Source organism: Salmo salar, chromosome 12 (assembly GCF_965601325.2).
Source record: "Salmo salar chromosome 12, fSalSal1, whole genome shotgun sequence".
NCBI lineage: Eukaryota > Metazoa > Chordata > Actinopteri > Salmoniformes > Salmonidae > Salmo > Salmo salar.
Window position 1 is genome coordinate 32,616,578 of NC_138302.1, and position 24,765 is coordinate 32,641,342.

The following is a 24,765-nucleotide window of genomic DNA, read 5'->3' on the forward strand; positions in this document are numbered from 1 at the left end:
GGCACCCTTCCCCAGATCTGTGCCTCGATACAATCCTGTCTTGGAGCTCTACGGAAAATTCCTTCAACCTCATGGCTTGGTTTATGCTCTGACATGCACTGTCAACTGTGGGACCTTATACAGACAGGTGTGTGCCTCTCCAAATCATGTTGAATCAATTCAATTTACCACAGGTTGTCTCCATTCAAGTTGTAGAAACACCTCAAGGATGATCAATGGAAACAGGATGCACCTGAGCACAATGTCGATTAATTATTTATTTATTTATATATATTTTTATACATTTGCAAAAAAATCTAAAAACCGGTTTTCACTTTGTCATTATGGAATATTGTGTGTAGATTGATTTTTTTTTAATTAATACATTTTAGAATAAGGCTGTAACGTAACAAAATGTGGAAAAAGTCAAGGGGTCTGAATACTTTCCAAATGCACTGTACGTATAAAGCTATGATGGTAGAATTTTATAAATGCCAAAAGATAATTTGGTCGTTCGACATGGTGGGATCTTTTTGTGTCAGTAAATGTATTTTGCAAGAAATGGTGGTAGAAACGCCTTTATGCGCAAATATTGATCTAATGACCATCATATTAAAGTTGGAGTCACACGATGACACTGTGTGGTCCTGCCACTATGACTTGGGAGACCATGCAGTTTATTAGACTACAGCTGAGTTATGAAGAACTTCACGGTGTGATGAAGGTGAATGGTAGTGCTGAGCAATTAGTGCTTTTTGAGGTAGGTTTCGGTTTGATTATTAAAAAAATAACGGTTTTCGATTTAGGTTTTGAGGATTTTTAAATTAAATTCACTATGCATTATGTGGGTTGAATGCGCTAACATTGAATAGAATAATTAATTAATCGTAGTGACTGCCAATTACTGCTTATCAGTTATTAACCAACATTTATTCATATTACTTTAATAAAATATTTCAGTTGTGTATATTACATTTGTTTTATTTGATTCATATTATTTCATTCCAAGTCATCTCTATAGAGCTGCGGCCTTTGCCGTCTGACAAAATCACTTTTGTAGTTCAAAGTTAATAAGGCATGACTGGTGAATACCAACTATCAATCATTTAGATCATGTATTTTCAGTTAGAGATACGGTGAAAAGCAATAGCTGCTCTATATCCCCTTGCGATGGTGCATTCCTCTGCCTCTTCTGTAAAAAAAACAGACCGGACAAGTAGATGCACAATGAATTGTGGTCATTGTAGTTAATTGCCATGTTTTATGCTATAAACTATGATGAATATTGGCCCTGTTGGAAACTACAATTCCCTACCACATCGCACAGTTCAGACTGGATCTGATTTATCTCTAGAGAAACTGCTATGTGTTCATTGAGCTCACAGAAAAAAACAGAACAAAATGGAATTCAAATAATTGAACCGACATTGGTCAATTAGTTGTTGTTTAAAAAACAAAATATTGTAGTTTAAAAACAGAAAAAAATGACATTTAATTGCCCAGCACTAGTGCATGGTGATCTTGATGCTCCTTTCCAATAAATATTGAAGGTCTTATTAATGAAAAAAAATATATATTTCACCTTTATTTAACCAGGTAGGCTAGTTGATAACAAGTTCTCATTTACAACTGCAACCTGGCCAAGATAAAGCAAAGCAGTTTGACACACACAACAAAGAATTACACATGGAATAAACAAACATACAGTAGGAAAAAAGTCTATATACATTGTGTGCAAATGAGGTAAGATAAGGGAGTTAAGGCAATAAATAGGCCATGGTGACAAAGTCATTACAATGTAGCAATTAAACACTGGAGTGATAGATGTGCAGAAGATGAATGTGCAAGTAGAGATACTGGGGTGCAAAGGAGCAAGATTATAATAAATACAGTATGGTGATGAGGTAGTTGGATGGGCTGTTTACAGATGGGCTATGTACAGGTGCAGTGATCTGTGAGCTGCTCTGACAGCTGGTGCTTAAAGTTAGGGAGGGAGATATGAGTCTCCAGCTTCAGTGATTTTTGCAGTTCGTTCCAGTCATTGGCAGCAGAGAACTGGAAGGAAAGGCGGCCAAAGGAGGTATTGGCTTTGGGGGTGACCAGTGAAATATACCTGCTGGAGCGCGTGCTACTGATGGGTGCTGCTATGGTGACCAGTGAGCTGAGATAAGGCGGGGCTTTACCTAGCACAGACTTGTAGATGACCTGGAGACGATGGGTTTGGCAACGAGTATGAAGTGAGGGCCAACCAACGAGAGCGTACAGGTCGCAGTGGTGGGTAGTATATGGGGCTTTGGTGACAAAACAGATGGCACTGTGATAGACTGCATCCAATTTGAGTAGAGTGTTGGAGGCTATTTTGTAAATGACAACGCCGAAGTCGAGGAACGGTAGGATGGTCAGTTTTACGAGGGTATGTTTGGCAGCATGAGTGAAGGATGCTTTGTTGCGAAATTTTGGATTGGAGATGCTTAATGTGAGTCTGGAAGGAGAGTTTACAGTCTAACCAGACACCTAGGTATTTGTAGTTGTCCACATATTCTAAGTCAGAACCGTCCAGAGTAGTGATGCTGGACGGGTGGGCAGGTGCGGGTAGCGATCAGTTGTAGGGCATGCATTTAGTTTTACTTGCATTTAAGAGCAGTTGGAGGCCGCGGAAGGAGAGTTGTATGGCAATGAAGCTCGTCTGGAGGTTAGTTAACACAGTGTCCAAAGAAGGGCCAGAAGTATACAGAATTGTGTCGTCTGCGTAGAGGTGGCTCAGAATCACAGGCAGCAAGCGCGACATCATTGATGTATACAGAGAAGATAGTCGGCCCGAGAATTGAATCCTGTGGCACCTCCATAGAGACTGCCAGAGGTCTGGACAACAGGCCCTCCGATTTGACACACTGAACTCTATCAGAGAAGTAGTTGGTGAACCAGGCGAGGCAGTCATTTGAGAAACCAAGGCTGTTGAGTCTGCCTATAAGAATGTGGTGATTGACAGAGTCGAAAGTCTTGGCCAGGTCGATGAATACGGCTGCACAGTATTGTCTCTTATCGATGGCGGTTATGATATCGTTTAGGACCTTGAGCGTGGCTGAGGTGCACCCATGTCCAGCTCTGAAACCAGATTGCATAGTGGAGAAGGTACGGTGGGATTCGAAATGGTCGGTGATCTGTTTTGTTAACTTGGCTTTCGAAGACCTTAGAAAGGCAGGGTAGGATAGATATAGGTCTGTAGCAGTTTGGGTCGAGTGTCACCCCCTTTGAAAAGGGGGATGACCGCGGCAATCTCAGACGATACGAAAGAGAGGTTGAACAAGTGACATGATGATCGATGTTTGACTAATTTGACAAATAAAAAATATTCTCGTTCTTCTCCATAATAATCTCATCGTGTAGACTAGCCTACCAGCACAACCTACCTGCACTGTATCTGTGAGCTGTTGGCTAGAGCACATGTGCCGATACTAGTGTAAACACATTTGCTATTTTACACAACAGTTTTTGTGCCAAAACTATCGGTAGAGTTGAAAATGCGATAGAATTCAGTTCATGAAAACTTAGCGAAAAGGTACTTTTTGTGTGCACTGTATCATCACACACTGATTTCTATGACACCACTGGTTGGAAAATGCGCATATTTTCTTTATCCATATTCTCGAATATTCGCATAAATCTGTCTCCAAATGGATGGAAACCAAGCTAGTGACTGCCATTATTGAAGTTGTTTGTGGTGATGTCAAAATTAGGGTTGTACAAAACAGTCATCAGCGATTGGATCATTTCTAACCAGAGTATCAAAGCCAATAACGAATTTTAAAAACCCAATTGATCGGTTTCTGGGACCAATCGGAACGGTTAGAATGTGATTGCGTTCTAGAAATTGTCGGGGAGATACTCAGATCCAGACGGTTGTCACTAGTTACCACAACCACAAAGTCATAAACCCTGCCTATTTCTGAAATGTCTTTAAACCAAACCCTAACCACACTGATAATCTCATGCCTAACCTTAAATTAAGACCAAACAGCTTGTTTTTGTTTTCTTGAATCTTTAGATATAGCCAATTTTGACTTTGTGGCTGTGGCAACCAATCCATTGCAGATAAATGCATTAACATCCTTGGGCATAGCGTTTGGCCGGAGCAAGGAGTTTGGGTAGCCAGGCAACCTAGCACAACAGTACACAACAACATGTAGCTTACATTAAGTTTACCAATGTCTTCTTACATTTTTATTTTATGCTGCAGTGAACCTGAAGAGTCATCCCAGCTCAGGCACGCTGGAAGATAACATACCAAATGGAACCAGAGAGGTTTGGTGCTTCCTCTGCTATGAGCTACATTATGGATCCATCGTCCAGAGACGGGATCAAAGGCTCATTGAGGGGTAGCAGTGCTCCCCTCTCCACAGACACAGATGGGGATGTTGATGGCGATCCTGTGCAGCCCAGTGTGGACCTGGAACTCGCTCGTAAGAAGAAGGAGCTGGAGGTCATAGAGGAAAAGATAGCTCGCAAGAAAGCTGTTCTTGCTACACGACAGCTTAAACACGGAGCTAAGGACATGCCTAAAAAACAGACTGCATCCACAACAGTGAAGGGCATCTCTAAACAGACCAAGATAAACAATACAATATTCAAAACATACAACCATGTCACCGACAAGTCGTCACGCGTATGCCTACCTCTTAAACGGAGGGTGCTGGACATTCTGAGTAAGTTCAGAAGAACACCAGTTCGGTACCTACTGCGTAAGGTATGTACCTATTAGTTCTGTATTTATTAATCAGGGTTGGGGTCAATTCTGAATTTAGTTGCTAATTGGTCTTTCATTTCCATAAAATGTTGGGATTTTAATTGAATTGGCCACACACCACAGGAAGCAGAATTTAATTTGAATTAAAGGGATAGTTTTGGTCAAATTCCCCTTTGAGTTGTCTGTAGAATTGAATTAAATGAAATTCAAATAGATAATTTATTCCATACATCATTATGTTCATGTTGACATCATGTATGGTGACCAATAGTGTTTGACATGTTGTAGCCCTACAAGCTCGCCGTCATGTATACAGTTAATAACGTGCAAGTACATTTATTTAACGTTCATTCTTCGGGCGTTCAAGTTAAGTCACACTGAAATGACTACCTGTTTTAGCAGCACGTGTCTGTTGAAGATGTATTCATAGTCGGAAGACCGTTCTTATTAAATCGCCATTCCTCACATTACCTGTGCACAAGAAAGTATTAAAATCAAACGTGTACACTACCGTTCAAAAGTTTGGGGTCACTTAGAAATGTCCTTGTTTTTGAAAGAAAAGCAAACATTTTTTGTCCATTTAAAATAACATCAAATTGATCAGAAATACAGTGTAGACATTGTTAATGTTGTAAATGATTATTGTAGCTGGAAACGGCTGATTTTTAATGGAATAGCTACATAGGCGTATAGAGGCCCATTATCAGCAACCATCACTCCTGTGTTCCAATGGCACGTTGTTAGCTAATCCAAGTTTACTGTTACTCTGTAAATGTTGTTTATATTTTTGTTCAGTATAATTCACAATTCACTTTACGTGTTATTAAATGTAATGATAGAACATACATTTCTCAGAATGCATTAGATCAAACGCTCCATGACAAAAATACAAACAAAATACTGTTTGACATCATTGAGTTATAATCAAACTAGCATTTTAAAATGGTGTCTGTATTCTTTAGCTAGAGGTGGCAAATTATTTTGGCAAAGGTATTTGTCAATGGATTGAGACTCATATTCATGTCTCAGTTGAATTTCTTTGATTTGAATTAAATTCTACTTCCTTTATTTCAAATTCTGCTTCCTGTGGGGTGTGACCAATTCAAATTTCAATGAATGTCTTGAATATAATTTTTATCCCGAATTGACGTCAACCCTGTCATGAATAGATATTTCCTGATAGATCAAAAAGAAGTTGATGCTTAATAGTAAATAATTACAAAAAAGCATTTGTGCAAAAAACTTCCAGAATTAATCAAGGCGTGTAGTGGAAAAAAGTAAAACGCCTTTATTGTTTACGGCTTATGCGGAGCAAGAATAAAAAAAGAAGCACAATCAGGGTGACCACCAGATCTTTCTTGGTGTTTGGATTCTGATGTTTCTACTACATGGACTTAATAGTTAATGTAAGAACCAGGTTTTTCTACTGCTAAGAATCTAAGAGGTAAATAAAAACTGACCTTGGATCACTATCCAGGGGCAACTTCCTTACACATACTAAAATGGTCCTTTTAGTATGTGGTCCTTTGTAGATCAGTAGGTAGAGCGTGGCGCTTGTAACGCCAGGGTACTAGGTTCGATTCCTGGGACCACGCATATGTAAAATGTAGGCACGCATGACTGTAAATCGCTTTGGATTAAACGTCCGCTAAATGGCATATATTATATTAAAATATTCTCTCTTTTTTCCTCCGGGATACCCCTACCAAGCTGAAGAAACAAAACAAGATGCGAGCATTGGAGCTGATGATTAGAGCTCCCCTAGAAAATGAAGAGGCCCATCCTCTGAGACTGAGAGTGACGGCTTTAATGAACCAAAGACGCTCTCCCAACAATGAGGTATGTAGCCATCACAAAACAGAGGTCGGCAAAAGTATCATAAGGAAGTCAAGAAAACCATGGTTCCCCGATTTAATGCAATGGATTTCTGCGATTTGTCACCCATCCCACATATGCTAGATATTAACTGTCTACCTACTTGTACGCATCATAATCTTTTTTTGTGTTTTTATAGGCCTACAGTGTTGTCTAGAATGTCATGGCTATATTAGTGTCATCTCCGTCAACCACCTGCATGAAAATGTTGTTTTCCTTTCAGATGCATCAATTGCTACCTATCATGCTAACAGTCATTGAGATGGACTTGTAGCATAGCTAGTCAGATAACAGCCAATCATTGCTGAATGAGTAATTATGAGTAAAATGCAGTTGACAGAATGCAACCAATACTGTGCACTCCGTAATTATTGGGACAGTGAAGCATTTTCTTATTTTGTGTCTATTCCACAGGTTTGGATTTAGAAACAAACAATGACTGTGGGATTAAAGTGCAGACTGCCCGCTTTAATTTTAGGGTATTTTTATCCATATCGAGTAAACCGTTTAGAAGTTACAGCACTTTCTGATCATAGTCTCCATTTTAGGGGACTAAAAGAATTGGGACAAATTCATTTATGTGTATTAAAGTAGTAAAAAGTGAAGTATTTGGTCCCATATTCATAGCACACAATGACGACATCAAACTTTGTTAGATGCATTTGCTGTTTGTTTTGGTTGTGTTTCAGATTATTTTGTGCCCAATAGAAATGAATGGTAAATAATGTGTTGTCATTTTGGAGTCACTTTTATTGTAAATAAGAATAGAAAATATTTCTGAACACTTCTACATTCATGTGGATCCTACCGTGATTATGGATAATCCTGAATGAATTGGGAATAATTCTGAGTGAAAAAGTTAGATACACAAATATCATACCCACAAGACTAACCTCCCGTTATTGTAATGGTGAGAGGATAGCATGTCTTGGGGGTATGATATATTTGTGCGTCTGTAACTTTCTCACTCATCATTATTCACGATTCATTCAGGATTATCTGTAATCACGGTAGGAGCCACATTAATGCAGAAGTATTTAGAAACATTTTCTATTCTTATTTACAATAAAAGTGACTCCAAAATGACACAATACATTATTTACCATTCATTTCTATTGGGCACAAAATAATAGCAAGCCCATGATAACAAAGGTAGGGTGAAATGCACACACAAACGATACGTAAATGAAGTTTGATGGGCCGTCTTGATGATGCAAGCAGATCATACACTTTTTGTTTGTTTATAGCTGAAGTAGATAGATATTCATTGATGTTTCCTCATGTCTCCTGTTAGGTGGTTCCTGATGATAAACAGCATAATCCAACCATTCAGAGGCCAGTTCACTCACTCAGGACACAGGAGAAAGACATAGCAGCCACAGGCTTCCAGCGCTTCCTCAATGTCCTCAATGAAGGTGTGGACATCAACAAGCTCTCAAAGATCGTCAACGACGAAAATGAGCTACTCATTGTGGGCGAGGAGCTACCACAAGTTTGCCCGACTCTGCTCGAGGGTCATGTTGACTCCAGCAGTAGATCCAAGTCTTCTCCAGTTGAGGAGAAGGTGGTGAGGCTTGAGGATGAGCAGCGGTACGAGCAGATGCAGACCCTGCTGGAGATCGTTGGGCTGGACTTGGGGGTTGAGGAGTTGGGTCGGCTGACAGACAGGACCAATGATAGGCTGTATGGGAAGATGGGAGACTTGAAAGGGAAGGAGTTTGAGAATGAGAAGGGAAAAGAGAAAAAGGAGAGCGAGCCCTCATTAAAACATCTCGGCACTTCCACATTACCATCAGACAGCGCCAGCCCTAGCCCCCTTCTAAACCAGCACTCAAACATGACCGTTGAATACAGCAGCTCTAGTAACAGGGTATGGGACATAGAGACACACAGGGACAAATCTGAGAGGGACTGGCACCAACACTCTGGTACCAGAGATGAGGACAGAGAGAGGGAGGAGGATATAGTCAGAGAAATGGAGAGATCTGAAAGAGATGGAGAGAGAGATGGGCACAGAGATCGGGACAGAGAGGACAGCGCCAGAGAAGGGGACAGTCCTACGAGAGGGAGATACAGGAAAAGATGCTCTAGTACCAGAGACAAGGACAGAGTCAGAGAAAGGGACAGATCTGAGAGAAACCGAAAGGGAGACGGGCACAGACACTCTAGTACCAGAGAGCGAGACAAGGACATACCGGTAGTCAGAGAAACGAACAGATCAGAAAGGAACAGAGATAAAGACGGGGACGGAGACCCAGAGAAGGACTGGGACGGAGGCCGAGAGAGAGACCGGGACAGATCTAGGAGAGACGGGGGCAGATACAGATCTGAGAGAGACAGGGACAGAGACCCAGAGAAAGGCAGGGACGGAGGCCGAGAGAAAGCCCGGGACAGAGTGAGAGACCGGGACAGATGCAGATCTGAGAGAGAAAGAAACCGAGATATAGACAAGGATATAGAAAGGTGGCTGCAAAGGACCAGAGACAGAGACAAAACCTCTAGGGCCAGAGACTGGGACAGCGAGAGCGACTGGAACAGCCACTCTAGTACTAGAGACTGGGACAGAGCGAGATCTGAGAGGGATTGGTATGGGGATGAGTCCAGGGAAAGCTCCATTGAGCTCTACTCATACTCCATGGACCCTATATACCCTGTTTCTCATCCTCATCCATTTATGATGGCAAACTACTCCCCCACCCAGTACTCTCAGTATATGACATACCACAGCAATCCCTACACCATCGCCTTCCCTCCAGGGTGGGGTTATCCACCTGGTACCATGCCCGCTGGTATTATGCCCCCTGGTAACATGCCGCCTGGTACCATGCTTCCTGGTATTATGCTCCCTGTTACCATGCCACCTGGAATCATGCCAGCTGGTGCCATGCTGCCTAGTAACAAGCCCCTCCTACCTAACCCCCCTGGGGATCCACCCTACCCCAGCGCCCCCCCATATTACTCTTATGGCACTGCAGCCTTAAACCAGACATACGCATACACCCAGCCTGCTAGCAACCTCCAGCTCTCATCTACCCAGCCTGCTAGCAACCTCCAGCTCTCATCTACCCAGCCTGCTAGCAACCTCCAGCTCTCATATACCCAACCTGCTAGCAACCTCCAGCTCACATCTACCCAGCCTGCTACTAGCAACCTCCATCTCTCATCTACCCAACCTGCTAGCAACCTCCAGCTCACATCTACCCAGCCTGCTACTAGCAACCTCCATCTCTCATCTACCCAGCCTGCCAGCACTGCAGCAGTCTTGCCTGTCCTACGTAACCCCCCCATTTGTCACAAGAAACTAGCTCCCTGGTATAAAGAAAAGAACCATGCCCTGAAGCAAGTTTGCAGACAAATGGAACGGAAATGGCGCTCCACCAATTTGGAAGTCTTCCAACTAGCTTGGAAAGACAGTAAAAGGCAATATCGAAAAGCCCTCAATGCTGCTCGATTAGCCTACTTTTCCAACCAGATTGAGGAGAATAAAAACAATCCAAAATGTATTTTAGATACTGTTGAAAAGCTAACTAAAAAGCAGCATTCCCCAAGTGAGGATGGCCTTCACGTCACCTAAGCAGTTACATCCTGCCTGGTTGGCCCTGTCTGGGGGTATCTTCGGACTGGGCCACATTGTCTAAGCACTGGGTTCTGTCTAAGCACTGACATTTACTGGTGAAAAAGGCTTTATAAATACATTCATTTGATTGGTTGATCTTAACTCAGAGATACACATACATACAACCCTCTAGCAACCACCATCTCGCATACACCCAGCCCTCTAGCAACTGCAAGATGTAGTGAAAGTGTCCTGTCAGATGGTGACAAAGAAGTCCCCCTCTGAACCAGGGTGAATGAAGAAAGCAAAGGGGGTAAACAACATATTCTTCACATGTATTTTCATGAAGAGTTATCACAATCATAAGGCTCACCAGCACAAAATAAAGTGACTGCTTGCAGATGCGGCAGGGAAAGTGGCTCCTCAGGTGGCTGTAAAGGATTTCCCCTTTGGAGAGGAGCCCAAGATCCAGAAGGAGTAGCAATGATAGATGGGGAGAATCTACATGCTGACACTGTAGAAGAAGTGGTCCCTAAGAAGCTAGATGTGTAATGACACTAGCAAAAGATTTGTTATAGTTTAACCTCATCCTTAAATGCTTCATGTTGAAGCTATTTTCAGTGTAATGTTTTGTATTGTATGTGGTATGGGTAGGGCCAGTGGTTTTTCTTTACTATTATATCTGCTCAGCAAACGCATTTTCTCTCCCGTTATAAACCAAATAATAAGGGCGTGGCGTTTACTTGGTCTGGTCATGTGGTCAGGAAAAACCCCTGGCCCTGGGCATAGTACGTGTGTCAATGCAATGAAAAGACCATTGATGACATGTTTGTAAGTTCTCATGCCTGATAGCTGAAAGCAAGAAAACTGCCCATGTTTCATTCCCCACTTCAGTCTATAGATCAACTTTTACTTTGTATATATTTAATTGAATAAAATATTCTGTCTAATATTGTAAGTGTGGAGTATGTGAAAGGAATTTAACCAAGGCATTAAGCTTCACATTTCTTTTCAGGCATAACTTTCATTGGTTTGGTATTAGAAAATGCCATGCTCTTCGCACTCCGTTCAATTGGTGGCAGTATAGGAATGTCGATCCTATGAAACTGAAATCATAGACCAATAGATAGGAAACGAGTTTGTTGGTTGACCAGTTGCCGTTGTAACAAATTTAACCTAATCTATATAATTGATATGAAAGTCAAAGCATTCAGATTTTTAAGAGAGACTGGTATGCTAATTGTTTGACACCACAATATCCAGAATGAGACCGCAAAGACCTGCGCGAGGGTAGAATCAGCGCAGGAGAAGGGGGCAGACTCGAGGTAAACAATCACTAGCTATAGTCAATGTTTTCCACCACTTATTATGGAAAATGTGCAATGTAACTATTTCAATGTGGCAATTGAATGTATTTGTCGATATTCTATCTGGCATGCTTGCATTTACAGACGTTAGCTAGCAAGGTATATGCCAGGCTGCTCTGAAGATTACATTACAAACTAGCTAGGTAGTTAGCTATAGTTAACGTTAGCTGGCTAACGCTTGCACATTTCAGCTGACATTCAGAACAATAACGTACAAGCATTATAGAAGACAAATGCAACTACCTACTGTTGAGGTCGGAAATTTTACATACGCCTTAGCCAAATACATTTAAACTGGGTTTTTCACAATTCCTGACATTTCATCCTCGTAAAAAAATCCCGGTCTTAGGTCAGTTAGGATCACCACTATTTTAAGAATGTGAAATGTCAGAATAATAGTAGCGACTGATTTATTTCAGCTTTTATTTCTTTAATCACATTCCCAGTGGGTCAGAAGTTTACATACACTCAATTAGTATTTGGTAGCATTGCTTTTAAATTGTTTATCTTGGGTCAAACGTTTCGGGTAGCCTTCCACAAGCTTCCTACAATAAGTTGGGTGAATTTTAGCCCATCCTCCTGACACAGCTGGTGTAACTGAGTCAGGTTTGTAGGCCTCCTTGCTCGTACACGCTTTTTCAGTTCTGCCCACAAATGTTCTATAGGATTGAGGTCAGAGCTTTGTGATGGCCACTCCAATACCTTGACTTTGTTGTCCTTAAGCCATTATGCCACAACTTTGGAAGTATGCTTGGGGTCATTGTCCATTTGGAAGACCCATTTGCGACCAATCTTTAACTTCCTGACTGTCTTGAGATGGTGCTTCAATATATCCACATAATTTTCCTCCCTCATGATGCCATCTATTTTGTGAAGTGCACCAGTCCCTCCTGCAGCAAAGCACCCCCACAACATGATGCTGCCACACCCGTGCTTCACAGTTGGGATGGTGTTCTTCGGCTTGCAAGCCTACCCCTTTTTCCTCCAAACATAACGATGGTGATTATGCCAAACAGTTCTATTTTTGTTTCATCAGACCAGAGGACATTTCTCCAAAAAGTACTTTCTTTGTCCCAATGTGCAGTTGCAAACCGTAGTCTGGCGGTTTTGGAGCTGTGGCTTCTTCCTTGCTGAGCGGCCTTTCAGGTTATGTCGATATAGGACTCGTTTTACTGTGGATATAGATACTTTTGTACCGGTTTCCTCCAGCATCTTCACAAGGTCCGTTGCTGTTGTTCTGGGATTGATTTGCACTTTTCGCACCAAAGTATTTTCATCTCTAGGAGACAGGACGCGTCTCCTTCCTGAGCAGTATGACGGCTGCGTGGTCCCATGGTGTTTATACTTGCGTACTATTGTTTGTACAGATGAACGTGGTGCCTTCAGGCGTTTGGAAATTGTTCCCAAGGATGAACCAGACTTGAGGTCTACAATTTTTTTCTGAGGTCTTGGCTGATTTCTTTTGATTTTCCCATGATGTCAAGCAAAGAGGCACTGAGTTTGAAGGTAGGCCTTGAAATACATCCACAGGTACACCGCCAATTGACTCAAATGATGTCAATTAGCCTATCAGAAGCTTATAAAGCCATGACATAATTTTCTGGAATTTTCCAAGCTGTTTAAATGCACAGTCAATTTAGTGTATGTAAACTTCTGACCAAATAGAATTGTGATACAGTGAAATAATCTGTAAACAATTGTTGGAAAAATTACTTGTCATGCACAAAGTAGATGTCCTAACCGACTTGCCAAAACTATAGTTTCTTAACAACAAATTTGTGGAGTGGTTGAAAAACAAGTTTTAATGACTCCAACCTAAGTGTATGTACATTTCTGACTTCAACTGTATATATTGGAACTCAACTTGTTTGTTTAGAAGCCTGTTAATTCGTTTAAGTCTTTAGTGATGTCTTGCCTTGAACATGCATATATGGGCAAATAACATCCAATACATCCATAATCAACAGCAAACATGTTTATATTCATCACATACTTAACGTTAGTGTTTATATAGTTGTCACCCAGACACACAGTACAGTTCAGCACCTCTTTATTCTCTGCAGTGAACCTGGAGTATCAGCCCAGCTCAGGCACCTTGGCAGAATGTACCCAATGGATCCAGAGAAGCACAGTCACCAGAGGGAGTATGGAGAACCAGAGAAATGCAGTCAGCGGAGGGAGTATGGAGAACCGGAGAGGTACAGTCGGCGGAGGGAGTACGGAGGACCGAGCTCAGGACAATGGGACGATAGCCTTGAGAAGAGAGGCAATGGCCAGGCTATGCCCCGAAAGCCCTACAGTGACTACTCCAGCATGAGGAGGACTAGAGAAGGTGGGAAGGAGTATGGCGCTTCCTCTGCTATGAGCTACATCATGGACCCATCATCCAGAGACTGGGGCAAAGGCTCATTGAGGGGTAGCAGTGCTCCCTTCTCCCCAGACACAGATGGAGATACTGTGGACCTCAGTGTAGAGGACCTGGAGCTCGCTCGTAAGAAGAAGGAGCTGAAGGTCATAGAGGAAAAGATAGCTCGCAAGAAAGCTGTTCTTGCTATGCAAAAAGTTAAACGCGGAGCTAAGGACATGCCTGAAACACAGACTGCATCCGCAACAGCGAAGGGCATGTCTAAACAGAGGAAGGTGAACAATACAACATTCCAAAGATACAGTAATGTCACAGACCAGTCATCACGCATATGCCTACCTCTTAAACGGAGGGTGCTAGACATTCTGAGTAAGCTCAGAAGAACACCGGTGCGGTACCTACCTCGTAAGGTATGTACCTATTAGTTCAATATTTATTAATCGGGGTAGGGTTCAATTCTGAATTGGTAATTGGTCTTTAATTCCCATAAAAGTATTGGATTTTAATTGGTCACACCCCACAGGAAGCAGAATTAAATTTGAATTAAAGGAATAGTTCATGCAAAAATCTAGATTTGGGTCGAATTATCCATAATTTATTCTATAAATCATTATGTTCATGTTGACGTTGTAGCCCTACAAGCTCGCCGTCATGTATACAGTTAATAACGTTTAAGTACATTTATTTAACGTTCCGTCTTGGGGCGTGACATTGGAGTAGCGTTCAAGTTAAGTCACGCTGAAATTACTATTAATCAAAGATGGATTTCAATGTTTGCTCAAATGTTTGCTCGCACACACTCCATTTCTACTTCCTGTCTGTTGCAGCATGTCGCCCGTATTGAGAGGCTGATTAGTTAGGCCAAACAGGTGGGAAACACACAGGTGTGCGCGCAAAGCAATAACAGAAATTGGAATCCATGTTTGATTTGGAGGGGAGGGGGGTAGCATCCATCAATTGAATTTAATTATTTCCTGGGCACTGCTCGGCGAATCAACCATCTACCAACCACGGAAAGTCCCTCCGAAGTGGGAAAAGTGTCACCAAACAGGCACAATCTAGGGTCGGGAAATAAGACGCAAGGTGGGTAAGGGCTAGAGGTCGACCGATTATGTTTTTGTTTTTTTCACCACCGATACCGATTATTGGAGGGCCAAAAAAAAGCCGATACCGATTAATCAGCCGTTTTTTATTTATTTTTATTTGTAATAATGACAATTACAACAATACTGAATGAACACCTATTTTAACTTAATATAATGCATCAATAAAATCAATTTAGCCTCAAATAAATAATGAAACATGTTCAATTTGGTTTAAATAATGCAAAAACAAAGTGTTGGAGAAGAAAGTAAAAGTGCAATATGTGCCATGTAAGAAAGCTAACGTTTAAGTTCCTTGCTCAGAACATGGGAACATATGAAAGCTGGTGGTTCCTTTTAACATGAGTCTTCAATATTCCCAGGTAAGAAGTTTTAGGTTGTAGTTATTATAGGAATTATAGGACTATTTCTCTCTATACGATTTGTATTTCATATACCTTTGACTATTGGATGTTCTTATAGGCACTTTAGTATTGCCAGTGTAACAGTATAGCTTCCGTCCCTCTCCTCGCTCCTACCTGGGCTCGAACCAGGAACACATCGACAACAGCCACCCACAAAGCAGCGTTACCCATGTAGAGCAAGGGGAACAACTACTCCAAGTCTCAGAGCGAGTGACGTTTGAAATGCTATTAGCGCGCACCCGCTAACTAGCTAGCCATTTCACATCGGTTACACCAGCCTAATCTTGGGAGTTGAAAGGCTTGAAGTCATAAACAGCGCAATGCATTGCGAAGAGCTGCTGGCAAAATGCACGAAAGTGCTGTTTGAATGAATGCTTACGAGCCTGCTGGTGCCTACCATCGCTCAGTCAGACTGCTCTATCAAATCATAGACTTAATTATAATATAATGAACACACAGAAATACGAGCCTTAGGTCATTAATATGGTCGAATCCGGAAACTATCATCTCGAAAACAAAATGTTTTTTTCTTTCAGTGAAATACAGAACCGGTCCGTATTTTATCTAACAGGTGGCATCCCTAAGTCTAAATATTCCTGTTATATTGCACAACCTTCAATGGTATGTCATAATTACGGAAAATTCTGGCAAATTAGTTCGCAACGAGCCAGGCGGTCCAAACTGTTGCATATACCCTGACTCTGCGTGCAATGAACGCAAGAGCAGTGACACAATTTCATGTTAGCAGGCAATATTAACTAAATATGCAGGTTTAAAAATATATACTTGTGTATTGATTTAAAAAAAAGGCATTGATGTTTATGGTTAGGTACATTGGTGCAACGACAGTGCTTTTTCCGCAAATGCGCTTGTTAAATCATCACTCGTTTGTCGAAGTAGGCTGTGATTTGATGAGAAATGAACAGGCACCGCATCGATTATATGCAATGCAGGACACGTAAGATAACTACACATGGTTGATGATAATACTAGTTTAACTAGTGATTATGTTAAGATAGGTTTAATGCTAGCTAGCAACTTACCTTGGCTTCTTGCTGCCCTCACGTAACAGGTAGTCAGCCTGCCATGCAGGCTTCTCGTGGAGTGCAATGTAAGGCAGGTGGTTAGAGCGTTGGACTAGTAACCGGAAGGTTGCAAAAACGAATCCCCGAATCCCCCCTGAACAAGGCAGTTAACCCCCGTTCCTAGGCCGTCATTGAAAATAAGAATGTGTTCTTAATCTGACTTGCCTAGTTAAATAAAGGTGTAAAAAAAAAAAAAAAAACGGCAAATCGGTGGCCAAAAATACCGATTACCGATTGTTATGAAAACTTGAAATCGGCCCTAATTAATCGGCCATTCCGATTAATCGGTTGACCTCTAGTAAGGGCTATACTGCTAGACCCCTGGGCTGAACATGTTCTTCAAACACTTCATTTTTTAAAAACTCATCCTCCTAAAACAAGTTATAATTTCAGTGGTCTGCAGATATTCAAAGTTAGTTATATAGGTTGTCTGTAATTATGAATCATTCACTTTACGTGTTATTAAATGTAATGATAGATAAACATACATTAAGAGTCTGAGGTAAATAAAAACTGACCTTAGATCACTATTTAGAGACAACCGCATTACACATATTAAAATATTGTCTCTATTTTCCTCCAGGATACCCCTGCCAAGCTGAAGAAACAAAACAAGATGCGAGCATTGGAGCTGATGATTAGAGCTCCCCTAGAAAATGAAGAGGCCCATCCTCTGAGACTGAGAGTGAAGGTTTTAATGAACCAAAGACGCTCTCCCAACAATGAGGTATGTAGCCATCACAAAACAGAGGTCGGCAAAAGTATCATAAGGAAGTCAAGAAACCATGTCCCCCGATTAATGCAATTGATTTCTCCCATTGACTCCCTTTCCAAATACGCAGGATATGAAGTGCCTACTTACTTGTACGCTTCATAATATTTGTGTTTTTATAAGCCAATAGTTTTTTCTAAAATGGCACGGCTATATTAGTGTTATCCCTGTCAGCCACCTGATGCATCAATTGCTACCTAGCGTGCGAACAGTCATTGAGATGGACTTGTAGCATAGCTAGCCAGCTAAAAGCCAAACATTGCTGAATGAGTCATTCTGAGTAAAATGCAGTTGACAAAATGCAACCAAATACATTCGTTGTGACAATCAGATGAACATAGCAAGCCCATGATAACACAAAGGTAGTGTGAAATGCACACATGCAGTGAGGGAAAAAAGTATTTGATCCCCTGCTGATTTTGTACGTTTGCCCACTTACAAAGAAATGATCAGTCTATAATTTTAATGGTAGGTTTATTTGAATAGTGAGAGACAGAATAACAAAAAAAAAATCCAGAAAAACGCATGTCAAAAATGTTATAAAATGATTTGCATTTTAATGGGGGAAATAAGTATTTGACCCCTCTGCAAAACATGACTTAGTACTTGGTGGCAAAACCCTTGTTGGCAATCACAGAGGTCAGACATTTCTTGTAGTTGGCCACCAGGTTTGCACACATCTCAGGAGGGATTTTGTCCCACTCCTCTTTGCAGATCTTCTCCAAGTCATTAAGGTTTCGAGGCTGACGTTTGGCATCTCGAACCTTCAGCTCCCTCCACAGATTTTCTATGGGATTAAGGTCTGGAGACTGGCTAGGCCACTCCAGGACCTTAATGTGCTTCTTCTTGAGCCACTCCTTTGTTACCTTGGCCGTGTGTTTTGGGTCAATGTCATGCTGGAATACCCATCCACGACCCATTTTCAATGCCCTGGCTGAGGGAAGGATGTTCTCACCCAAGATTAGACGGTCCATGGCCCCGTCCATCGTCCCTTTGATGCCGTGAAGTTGTCCTGTCCCCTTAGCAAAAAAACACCCCCAAAGCATAATGTTTCCACCTCCATGTTTGACGGTGGAGATGGTGTTCTTGGGGTCATAGGCAGCATTCCTCCTCCTCCAAACACGGCGAGTTGAGTTGATGCCAAAGAGCTCCATTTTGGTCTCATCTGACCACAACACTTTCACCAGTTGTCCTTTGAATCATTCAGATGTTCATTGGGAAACTTCAGACGGGCATATATATGTATTCTTGAGCAGGCGGACCTTGCGGGCACTGCAGGATTTCAGTCCTTCACGGCGTAGTGTGTTACCAATTGTTTTCTTGGTGACTATGGTCCCAGCTGCCTTGATCATTGACAAGATCCCCCCATGTAGTTCTGGGCTGATTCCTCACCGTTCTCATGATCATTGCAACCCCACGAGGTGAGATCTTGCATGGAGCCCCAGGCCGAGGGATATTGACAGTTCTTTTGTGTTTCTTCCATTTGCGAATAATTGCACCAAATGTTGTCACCTTCTCACCAAGCTGCTTGGCGATGGTCTTGTAGCCCATTCCAGCCTTGTGTAGGTCTACAATCTTGTCCCTGACATCCTTGGAGAGCTCTTTGGTCTTGGCCATGGTGGAGAGTTTGGAATCTGATTGATTGATTGCTTCTGTGGACAGGTGTCTTTTTTACAGGTAACAAGCTGCGGTTAGGAGCACTCCCTTTTAAGAGTGTGCTCCTAATCTCAGCTCTTTACCTGTATAAAAGACATCTTTCTGATTGAGAGGGGGTCAAATACTTATTTCCCTCATTAAAATGCAAATTAATTTATACAATTTTTGACATGCATTTTTCTGGATATTTTTGTTGTTCTTCTGTCTCTCACTGTTCAAATAAAACTACCACTAAAATTATAGGCTGATCCTTACTTTATCAGTGGGCAAACGTACAAAATCGGCAGGGGATCAAATACTTTTTTCCCCCACTGTAAGTGATACGTAAATGAAGTTACGTTTGATGGGGCGGTATTAATGCAAGCGGCTCAAACACATTTTGTTTGTTTTAGTGCTGAGCGATTAGTGCTTTTTCGGGTTTTGATTATTCATTTTTTTAAACATTAAATGCATTGTGGGTTGAATGCTCTAACAGAGTAAAACAATTCATAGAAGTACCATGATGGTAGTGACTGCCAATTACTGCTTATCACTTATTAACCATAATTTATTCACATTACTTTAATTTAATAAAATATTTCAGTTGTGTATATTACATTTGTTTTATTTTATGACTTTATTTCATTCCAAGTCATCATCTCGTCTCTATAGAGCTGCTGCCAATGCTGTCTTACAAAATTGCTATTTTGTAGTTCTTCAAAGTAAATAAGGCATACTTTTATGACTACCTGAAAATACATGATCTAGTTGGTATTCAGCAGAGATGCCTCACAGAGCAACAGCTGCTCTCTATATCACCTTGCTATTGTGCATTCTTCTCTCTTCAGTAGCAGGCATAAAAGAAACAGACCGGACAAGTAGATGTGCATTGGATTATGGTCATTGTAGTTAATTATCACATTTTATGCGCTAAACCATGTATAATATTGGCCTGTTGGAAACTACAATTCCCTACTACATCGCACAGTTCAGTCTGGATCTGATTTATCTTGAGAGAAACTGTGCGATGTCCGCATTGAGCTCACAGAAAAAAACTGAACGAAATGGTATTCAAATAATTGAACATATGCAAAATTTTGGTTAATCACCCAGCATTAGTTTGTTTATAGCTGAAGTGGATAGATATTCATTGATATTTCCTCATATGTTTCCTGTTAGGTATTCCCTAATGATAAACAACATAATCCAACCATTCAGAGGCCAGTTCACTCACTCAGGACACAGGAGAAAGACATAGCAGCCACAGGCTTCCAGCGCTTCCTCAATGTCCTCAATGAAGGTGTGGACATCAACAAGCTCTCAAAGATCGTCAACGACGAAAATGAGCTACTCATTGTGGGCGAGGAGCTACCACAAGTTTGGCCGACTCTGCTCGAGGGTCATGTTGACTCCAGCAGTAGATCCAAGTCTTCTCCAGTTGAGGAGAAGGTGGTGAGGCTTGAGGATGAGCAGCGGTACGAGCGGATGCAGACCCTGCTAGAGATCGTTGGGCTGGACTTGGGGGTTGAGGAGTTGGGTCGGCTGACAGACAGGACCAATGATAGGCTGTATGGGAAGATGGGAGACTTGAAAAGGGACAGAGCCAGAGAAGGGGACAGTCCTACGAGAGGGAGATACAGGCAAAGATGCTCTAGTACCAGAGACAATGACAGAGTCAGAGAAAGGGACAGATCTGAGAGAAACCGAAAGGGAGACGGGCACAGACACTCTAGTACCAGAGAGCGAGACAAGGACATACTGGTAGTCAGAGAAACTAACAGATCAGAAAGGAACCGAGATAAAGACGGGGACGGAGACCCAGAGAAGGACTGGGACGGAGGCCGAGAGAGAGACCGGGACAGATCTAGGAGAGACGGGGGCAGATACAGATCTGAGAGAGACAGGGACAGAGACCCAGAGAAAGGCAGGGACGGAGGCCGAGAGAAAGACCGGGACAGAGTGAGAGACCAGGACAGATACAGAAACCGAGATATAGACAAGGATATAGGCAGGTGGCTGCAAAGGACCAGAGACGGAGACAAACGCTCTAGGGCCAGAGACTGGGACAGCGAGAGCGACTGGAACAGCCACTCTAGTACTAGAGACTGTGACAGAGAAAGATCTGAGAGGGATAGGTATGGGGATGAGCCCAGGGAAAGCTCCATTGGGCTCTACTCATACTCCAAGGACCCTATATTCCCTGTTTCTCATCCTCATGCATCTATGATGGCTACCTACTCCACCAACCAATGCTCTCAGTATATAGCATACCACAGCAGCCCCTACCCCATTGCCTTCCCTCCAGGGTGGGGTTATCCCCCTGGTACCATGCCCCCTGGTACCATGCCTCCTGGTACCATGCTTCCTGGAATCATGCCTGCTGGTGCCATGCTGCCTAGTAACAAGCCCCTCCAACGTAACCCCCCTGGGTATTCACCCTACACCAACTTCCCCCCATATTACTCTAATGGCACCACAGCCTTAAACCAGACATACGCATACACCCAGCCTGCTTGCAACCTCCAGCTCTCATCTACCCAGCCTGCCAGCACTCAAGCAGTCTTCCGTAAGAGATGCAGATACATCCAACCTGCTAGCAACCGCAAGAAAAAGGCACAGAAGCATGAAAGAGCCCTAGTGAAAGTGTCCTGTCAGATGGTGACAAAGAAGTCCCCCGCGGTATTGACCACTCAGATGGCGACAAAGAAGTCCCCTTCTGAACCAGGGTCCAAGATTAAAGCAAAGGGGAGAAACAATATATTCTTCACAGGTATATTCATGAAGAGTTATCACAGTCATCAAAGAAAGTTTCAGTATAATATGAAACAGCTTGCGAAGAAGAGGAATAAGGCTCACCAGCGCAAAAGAAAGCGATTGCTTGCAGAAGCAGCAGGGAAAGTGGCCCCTCACTTCCCCTTTGAACCGGAGCCCAAGAAAGACCAAGAAGGAGAAGCAATGATAGATGGGGAGAAACTACATGCTGACACTGCTGGAGAAGTGATCCCTCAGGAAGCTGTAAAGAATTTGGAGGCAGCATCTGAAACCGGGCCTAAGAAAGAACCAGAAGGCGAGAAACTACATGCTGATGCTGCAGAGAAAGTGGCTCCTCAGGTGACTGCAATGGACTCTGCGGCCTCCTCTGAAGAAGTGGTCCCTCAGGAAGCTGCAAATAATTTGGAGGCACAATCTGAAACAGGGTCTAAGAAAGAACCAGAAGGTGAGAAACTACATGCTGACACTGCTGAAGAAGTGGTCCCTCAGGAAGCTGCAAATAATTTGGAGGCACCATCTGAAACAGGGCCTAAGAAAGAACCAGAAGGCGAGAAACTACATGCTGATGCTGCAGAGAAAGTGGCTCCTCAGGTGACTGCAATGGACTCTGCGGCCCCCTCTGAAATCGTCCCCAAGAAAAAAAAGTTGTATCCAGGTATCTTCATGAGGATTCTAATGAGACGTCTAAAGAGGCATCAGTACAAGATAAAAGGGAAGAAGAAGCATTTTGCAAAGAGGAGGAAAAAGGCTTTCCAGTACAAAGGGAAGAGACCATTGGTAGACACTAAGGAGAAAGTGCCTCTTCTAGAGGCTGCAAAGGACTCTGGGAACCCCTCTGAACCATGGCCCAAGAAAAAGAAAAAAAAGAAAACACTAGAGGAAAAAGGAGGTATATACTACCCAGGGATATTCATAAGGGTACACAGAACCTATTTGACAAGGGGGAAACTGTCAAAGGCAAAAGCAGCTGCTGAAGGCACTGAGGCCATTTCTGAACCAGCACCCAAGATTGAAGGGGAGGGAGGAATGACAGAAGGGGAGGAACTGCTTGCAGACACAATAGAGAAAGGGGTTCCTCAAGTGGCTACAAATGACTCTGGGCTTTCCTCTGAACCAGGGCCCAACAAAGTTTCTTCCTCTCTTTCTGGTTCTATGTTAGAAGAGGAGAAACTGCTTGCAGATCATGTGGCGAAAGTGTCTGTAAAGGGCCCTCAGGTCCTTTTGGAACCAAAGGCTGAGAAAGACCGAGAAGGAGAGGACGACGCAATTATAGATGGCGAGAAACTGCTAGCAGACCCTGTGGAGAAAGCGGCTGTAACGGGCCCTGGCTTCCTCTCTGAACCAGAGGCTGAGAAGGAGACAAGGGGAGAAACAACAAGTGGCATGAGAATTGATGGAGGAACAATAAGGTTGGTGCTTTTTTTTCTTTTATTTTTAACATTTGTATTGCATTGTAATGTCTTTGGTATGGAAGTGAAGTTCTCCCTTGGTTATCTGAATTAACCTCATCTTAGTAAAAACCTGGGTATGTTGACCTTTTGTCTACCTATAACTTAGCGTTCACCATTCAACCACATTTTGTCCTTGTTACGGCAAAAAGCCTTTTAATGACATTGAATTTCTTAAATGTTCCTCAGCTTGAAGAGTTCAACCTGAAGATGGGCACGCCTAACATAGCCTGGCTAGCTGTTGTAAGTAAAAGCACCAGAAATACATCTGTTTCAAGAGAACATGATTGTATTCTATAGCAAGTCATTCATCTCAACTGTTTCTCTATTCTGCAGATCTTCACTTGGTATCATGAGCTCATCTCCCACTAGAATAGAACCTGCTGCTGACCCATCCAGACCCTATGGACATCAGTTGGCTTACATTCTTACCTATCAACCATTTATAGATTTGTAATGACGCTAACAAAGGATTTGTTCAAGTTTAGCCTTATCCTTAAATGCTTCGCATTGAAGTTATTTTCAGTGTAATTTATTGGTATTGTGTGTGGGGTATGGGTAGGGTCTAGCACATTCATATATGCTAAGTACCTTTAGCGCCTATTGATGATAATATCTTCTGGCCGGGGGAGTTTAATTAAGAGCCCCGACCCTTGCACTAAACGTTAACACGCATCGCTTGCGGTCCGATTTTGGAACATAAGGAACTATCTTTCATATCAGCAGGACAAAAATGCAAATTTATTGGGTTAGGGTTCCCACATGGCCATATTTCCATGTTACAGTGCTTGTTTACGGGAAACGGACAGAAGACGGAGTCGACTACCTGTGCTAATTACCGATCTGCATCCCCAAAACCCTGTGTGTAAACGAAAGATGGACACCACAAACTCGTTGTCACTGAAAAATACTGTCGGCTGCAACCGAAAAAAAAAGTTTTATAAACTGGGTGGTTTGAGGCTTGAATTCTGATTGGCTGAAAGCCATGGTATATCAGACCATATTCCATGGGTATGACTAAACATTTAGTTTTACTGCTCTAATTACATTGGTAACCAGTTTATAATAGCAATAAGTCTCCTCTGGGGTTTGATGTATGGCCAATATACCACAGCTAAGGGCTGTGTCCAGGCACTCCGTGTTGCGTTGTGCTTAAGAACAGTCCTTAGGCGTGGTATATTGGCCATATACCACAACTCCTCGGGCCTTATTGCTTAAATAACAGTAGAGTAAGTGTATATTTTGCATATGAAAGTAGATGGCTTTATGTTTATAGAACCGTACTGCAATTTAGACGGAGTATTTGGCTGCCAGAGACAATTTGCCTGTTTATAAACCAAATAAGGGCGTGGAGTTTACTTGGTCTGGTCATGTGGTCAGGAAAAATTCCTGGCCCTAGGCATAGTGCATGTGTATCAATGCGATGAAAAGACTATTGATGGCATTATGTTTGTAAGTTATCATGCCTGATAGCTAAAAGTAAGAACTGCCCTTGTTTCATTCCCCAGTGCAGTCAGCCCTCCTATTTCTATAGATCATCTTTCACTTTGTAAATAAGGATTTGAATAAAATATTCTGTCTATTGTAAGTGTGTAGTGTATAATATTTCTAATTAACTTCAACCCATTGAGCTTCACATTCCTTTTCAGGGACAACTTCC

At 42.3% G+C, this 24,765-nt stretch overlaps 1 protein-coding gene across 3 annotated transcripts; it reads left to right on the top strand.

Moving 5' to 3' along the window:
• The first annotated feature begins 411 nt into the window (after positions 1–411).
• LOC106564941 (uncharacterized) lies at positions 412–24,693 on the top strand. 3 transcript variants are annotated; one of them, XM_014131486.3, is made up of 6 exons: positions 11,237–11,479; positions 13,585–14,161; positions 17,062–17,205; positions 20,065–23,066; positions 23,295–23,348; positions 23,442–24,693. In XM_014131486.3, the coding sequence occupies exons 2-5, from the start codon at positions 13,625–13,627 to the stop codon at positions 23,311–23,313; spliced, it is 3,702 nt and encodes a 1,233-aa protein (XP_013986961.3). In that variant the 5' UTR covers positions 11,237–11,479; positions 13,585–13,624; the 3' UTR covers positions 23,314–23,348; positions 23,442–24,693. The 3 variants fall into 3 exon arrangements, with proteins under 3 accessions (XP_082814974.1, XP_013986961.3, XP_013986959.3); XM_014131484.3 differs by having other exon boundaries at positions 11,239–11,479; positions 13,585–14,296; XM_082958848.1 differs by lacking the exons at positions 11,237–11,479; positions 13,585–14,161; positions 17,062–17,205 and adding exons at positions 412–4,723; positions 6,434–6,562.
• Positions 24,694–24,765: the final 72 nt, after the last annotated feature.

Bases quoted from the DNA above. Each gene is read 5' to 3' on its own strand.
- LOC106564941 (XM_014131484.3), top strand. From the start codon at position 13,625: ATGTACCCAATGGATCCAGAGAAGCACAGTCACCAGAGGGAGTATGGA. The intron at 14,297-17,061 runs GTATGTACCTAT...ATTTTCCTCCAG, and splicing joins TGCGGTACCTACCTCGTAAG to GATACCCCTGCCAAGCTGAA. The intron at 17,206-20,064 runs GTATGTAGCCAT...GTTTCCTGTTAG, and splicing joins GACGCTCTCCCAACAATGAG to GTATTCCCTAATGATAAACA.